Source organism: Oncorhynchus nerka, linkage group LG13, assembly GCF_034236695.1.
Source record: "Oncorhynchus nerka isolate Pitt River linkage group LG13, Oner_Uvic_2.0, whole genome shotgun sequence".
Taxonomy (NCBI): domain Eukaryota; kingdom Metazoa; phylum Chordata; class Actinopteri; order Salmoniformes; family Salmonidae; genus Oncorhynchus; species Oncorhynchus nerka.
In genome coordinates this window covers 1,213,571-1,219,535 of record NC_088408.1, presented here as the reverse complement: position 1 = coordinate 1,219,535, position 5,965 = coordinate 1,213,571, and the positions used below count along the sequence as shown (strand labels likewise).

The 5,965-nt window shown below is 45.5% G+C and overlaps 1 protein-coding gene across 1 annotated transcript in view; it reads right to left on the bottom strand.

The window, feature by feature from the left end:
* Positions 1-5,454, bottom strand: part of LOC115117373 (uncharacterized) — a 45,953-nt gene extending 40,499 nt beyond the window's left edge. Inside the window, exons 1-3 of the mRNA XM_065026084.1 lie at positions 5,194-5,454; positions 1,136-1,258; positions 1-129 (exon numbers count right to left, since the gene is read on the bottom strand). The exon at positions 1-129 is cut by the window's left edge and continues 41 nt beyond it. Coding sequence (XP_064882156.1) covers positions 1-129; positions 1,136-1,258; positions 5,194-5,454 — 513 coding nt within the window. The remainder of the gene's footprint in view (positions 130-1,135; positions 1,259-5,193) is intronic.
* Between the last annotated feature and the right edge of the window lie 511 nt (positions 5,455-5,965).

Genomic DNA, 5,965 nt, shown 5'->3' with positions numbered 1-5,965 from the left:
GAGGATCTGTCGTGTGTATCTCCTGACTTCTCTCTCCTCCAGACGTTTCTTCTCACAGATTCGGTCCATCAGATCTCCTCCAACACACAGCTCCATCGCCATGTAGTAACTGTTCTCTGTCTCCAGGGTCTGAGGGGAGAGAGAGGCTGTGTGTCTACGTGGCTGTGTGTGTGTGTGTGTAGTTGTGTGGCTGTGTGTGTGTGTGTGTGTGTAGTTGTGTGGCTGTGTGTGTGTGTGTAGTTTTGTGGCTGTGTGTGTGTGTGTAGTTGTGTGGCTATGTGTGTGTGTGTAGTTTTGTGGCTGTGTGTGTGTAGTTGTGTGGTTGTGTGTGTGTGTAGTTGTGTGGTTGTGTGTGTGTGTGTGTATTTGTGTGGCTGTGTGTGTGTGTGTAGTTGTGTGGCTGTGTGTGTGTGCGTGTAGTTGTGTGGCTGTGTGTGTGTGTGTGTGTAGTTGTGTGGCTGTGTGTGTGTGTGTAGTTTTGTGGCTGTGTGTGTGTGTGTGTGTGTGTGTGTGTGTGTGTGTGTGTGTGTGTGTGTGTGTGTGTGTGTGTGTGTGTGTAGTTGTGTGGCTAGTGTGTGTGTGTAGTTTTGTGGCTGTGTGTGTAGTTGTGTGGTTGTGTGTGTAGTTGTGTAGTTGTGTGGTTGTGTGTGTGTGTGTATTTGTGTGGCTGTGTGTGTGTGTGTAGTTGTGTGGCTGTGTGTGTGTGTGTGGCTGTGTGTGTAGTTGTGTGGCTGTGTGTGTGTATGTAGTTTTGTGGCTGTGTGTGTGTGTGTGTGTAGTTGTGTGGCTATGTGTGTGTGTGTAGTTGTGTGGTGTGTGTGTGTGTGTGTGTGTGTGTGTAGTTGTGTGGCTGTGTGTGTGTAGTTGTGTGGCTGTGTGTGTTTGTGTAGTTGTGTGGTTGTGTGTGTGTGTAGTTGTGTGGCTGTGCGTGTGTGTGTAGTTGTGTGGCTGTGTGTGTGTGTGTGTGTGTGTGGTTGTCTGGCTGTGTGTGTTTGTGTAGTTGTGTGGTTGTGTGTGTGTGTAGTTGTGTGGTTGTGTGTGTGTGTAGTTGTGTGGTTGTGTGTGTGTGTAGTTGTGTGGCTGTGTGTGTGTGTGTGTGTGTGTGTGTGTGTGTGTGTGTGTGTGTGTATCTTACCTCCAGTAGAATTACTATATGAGGATGTCTGACCATCTGGTGAATACGAGGTTCTCTCTTCATATTCTTTAGAACGTATGAGTCCTGCCTCGCCTTCTTCTTATCAATCACCTTGATGGCCACCTGACACAGATAGAGTCAACACAACATAGTCAATACAACAGTCTATACAACACAGTCTATACAACACAGTCTATACAACACAGTCTATACAACACAGTCTATACAACACAGTCAATACAACACAGTCTATACAACAGTCAATACAACACAGTCTATACAACACAGTCTATACAACACAGTCTATACAACACAGTCTATACAACACAGTCAATACAACACAGTCTATACAACAGTCAATACAACATAGTCTATACAACACAATCAATACAACACAGTCAATACAACACAGTCTATACAACACAGTCTATACAACACAGTCAATACAACACAGTCTATACAACACAGTCAATACAACAGTCAATACAACATAGTCTATACAACACAGTCTATACAACACAGTCAATACAACACAGTCTATACAACACAGTCTATACAACACAGTCTATACAACACAGTCTATACAACACAGTCTATACAACACAGTCTATACAACATAGTCTATACAACACAGTCTATACAACACAGTCTATACAACACAGTCTATACAACACAGTCAATACAACACAGTCTATACAACACAGTCAATACAACAGTCAATACAACATAGTCTATACAACACAGTCTATACAACACAGTCTATACAACACAATCAATACAACACAGTCAATACAACACAGTCTATACAACAGTCAATACAACACAGTCTATACAACACAGTCTATACAACACAGTCTATACAACACAGTCTATACAACACAGTCTATACAACAGTCTATACAACACAGTCTATACAACAGTCAATACAACACAGTCTATACAACACAGTCTATACAACAGTCTATACAACACAGTCAATACAACATAGTTACTACAACACAGTCTATACAACAGTCAATACAACACAGTCAATACAACACAGTCTATACAACACAGTCAATACAACACAGTCTATACAACAGTCAATACAACACAGTCTATACAACACAGTCAATACAACACAGTCAATACAACACAGTCAATACAACACAGTCAATACAACACAGTCTATACAACACAGTCAATACAACACAGTCTATACAACAGTCAATACAACACAGTCTATACAACACAGTCAATACAACACAGTCAATACAACACAGTCAATACAACACAGTCTATACAACACAGTCAATACAACACAGTCTATACAACACAGTCAATACAACACAGTCAATACAACACAGTCTATACAACACAGTCTATACAACAGTCAATACAACACAGTCAATACAACACAGTCAATACAACAGGCAATACAACACAGTCAATACAACACAGTCTATACAACACAGTCTATACAACAGGCAATACAACACAGTCAATACAACACAGTCTATACAACACAGTCAATACAACACAGTCTATACAACACAGTCTATACAACAGTCAATACAACACAGTCAATACAACACAGTCTATACAACAGTCAATACAACACAGTCTATACAACAGTCAATACAACACAGTCTATACAACACAGTCAATACAACACAGTCTATACAACACAGTCAATACAACACAGTCTATACAACACAGTCTATACAACACAGTCAATACAACACAGTCAATACAACACAGTCTATACAACACAGTCTATACAACACAGTCTATACAACACAGTCAATACAACACAGTCTATACAACACAGTCTATACAACACAGTCTATACAACAGTCAATACAACACAGTCAATACAACACAGTCAATACAACACAGTCAATACAACACAGTCTATACAACATAGTCAATACAACACAGTCAATACAACACAGTCTATACAACACAGTCTATACAACACAGTCTATACAACACAGTCTATACAACACAGGCAATACAACACAGTACAACACAGTCAATACAACACAGTCAATACAACACAGTCTATACAACACAGGCAATACAACACAGTCTATACAACACAGTCAATACAACACAGGCAATACAACACAGTCTATACAACACAGTCAATACAACACAGTCAATACAACACAGTCAATACAACACAGTCAATACACCACAGTCAATACAACACAGTCAATACAACACAGTCAATAGAGGTATAAACCCAGCCTCCAGATCTAGTTGAACCAGCTGTAATAGACGTTCAAATGAACAAGACTGAAGTAGAAAAAAACATCTGAGGTCATCGCTATGGAGACCAGGTCACATACACAGACTAGTGGTTAGAGACTCACTGAACCGCGACACCATCCCAGAACCCCTCTGCAGGGTAGTCTAGTGGTTAGAGACTTCCTGATCCACACCACCATCCCAGAACCCCTCTGCAGGGTAGTCTAGTGGTTAGAGACTTCCTGATCCACACCACCATCCCAGAACCCCTCTGCAGGGTAGTCTAGTGGTTAGAGACTTCCTGATCCACACCACCATCCCAGAACCCCTCTGCAGGGTAGTCTAGTGGTTAGAGACTTTCTGATCCACACCACCATCCCAGAACCCCTCCGCAGGGTAGTCTAGTGGTTAGAGACTTCCTGATCCACACCACCATCCCAGAACCCCTCTGCAGGGTAGTCTAGTGGTTAGAGACTTCCTGATCCACACCACCATCCCAGAACCCCTCCGCAGGGTAGTCTAGTGGTTAGAGACTTCCTGATCCACACCACCATCCCAGAACCCCTCTGCAGGGTAGTCTAGTGGTTAGAGACTTTCTGATCCACACCACCATCCCAGAACCCCTCCGCAGGGTAGTCTAGTGGTTAGAGACTTCCTGATCCACACCACCATCCCAGAACCCCTCTGCAGGGTAGTCTAGTGGTTAGAGACTTCCTGATCCACACCACCATCCCAGAACCCCTCCGCAGGGTAGTCTAGTGGTTAGAGACTTCCTGATCCACACCACCATCCCAGAACCCCTCCGCAGGGTAGTCTAGTGGTTAGAGACTTCCTGATCCACACCACCATCCCAGAACCCCTCAGCAGGGTAGTCTAGTGGTTAGAGACTTCCTGATCCACACCACTATCCCAGAACCCCTCCGCAGGGTAGTCTAGTGGTTAGAGACTTCCTGATCCACACCACCATCCCAGAACCCCTCCGCAGGGTAGTCTAGTGGTTAGAGACTTCCTGATCCACACCACCATCCCAGAACCCCTCTGCAGGGTAGTCTAGTGGTTAGAGACTTTCTGATCCACACCACCATCCCAGAATCCCTCCGCAGGGTAGTCTAGTGGTTAGAGACTTCCTGATCCACACCACCATCCCAGAACCCCTCTGCAGGGTAGTCTAGTGGTTAGAGACTTCCTGATCCACACCACCATCCCAGAACCCCTCCGCAGGGTAGTCTAGTGGTTAGAGACTTCCTGATCCACACCACCATCCCAGAACCCCTCCGCAGGGTAGTCTAGTGGTTAGAGACTTCCTGATCCACACCACCATCCCAGAACCCCTCTGCAAGGTAGTCTAGTGGTTAGAGACTTCCTGATCCACACCACTATCCCAGAACACCTCCGCAGGGTAGTCTAGTGGTTAGAGACTTCCTGATCCACACCACCATCCCAGAACCCCTCCGCAGGGTAGTCTAGTGGTTAGAGACTTCCTGATCCACACCACCATCCCAGAACCCCTCTGCAGGGTAGTCTAGTGGTTAGAGACTTTCTGATCCACACCACCATCCCAGAATCCCTCCGCAGGGTAGTCTAGTGGTTAGAGACTTCCTGATCCACACCACCATCCCAGAACCCCTCTGCAGGGTAGTCTAGTGGTTAGAGCGTTTGGCCAGTAATCGAAAGGTTGCTAATCGAATCTCCGAGCTGACAACGTTCTGCCTCTGAACAGGGCAGTTAAACCCACTGTTCCTAGGCTGTCATTGAGAATAAGAATTTGTGCTAAACTGACTTGCCTTGTTAAATACAGGTAAAATAAAACAAACGTGAAAAAGTACCTTCTCTCCTGTGCTGATGTGTAGCCCCTCCATGACCTTAGCGAAGGAGCCCTTGTTGATCATCTTCCCCACCAGATAGGAGCCCACCCGTTTGGAGTGAGGGAAGCTCCTCACAAGCTCCCTGGGGACCTTCAGACAGGAGTGTGCATGTCGCTCTCTACCCAGCCCAGAGGCCTCCAACTGGCTCACAATGCCACCACACTCCCCCTCACCCACCACACCTCCACCCTCCACATACTCTGCCTTTGTTGCTGATGGCATTAGGGCCTGTACATAAGCTCATATACGCTCATACACTTCCACACACACACACACACAACCGTACACACAGACACTCCCACTCACTCACAACTATAAACATACACATACCAGGCCACCTCACACACCACAAGCACATAAATACTCACATGTACGCACGCCAGTCCCACACACAAACACACTTTCCTCTCAACAGTCACGCAGCACCTCTCTCTCACACTCAGACACCGAGCAGGAAGAGGAGCTGGTGGAATGAAGGAATAGAGGTGTTCTTCTTCTCTACAGGTGAGAGTCTCTTAGTTCCAGCAGGAAAATATCCTTCGCTTCCAATTCCAATCTCCTCCTTATCAGGTGCAGCTCTCGCCGATGAAGCGCTCTGTCTCTCTCTGTCAACTGGCTCTGCTCTCTCTCTCTCTCTCTCTCTCTCTCTCTCTCTCTCTCTCTCTCTCTCTCTCTCTCTCTCTCTCTCTCTCTCTCTCTCTCTCTCTCTCTCTCTCTCTCTCTCTCTCTCTCT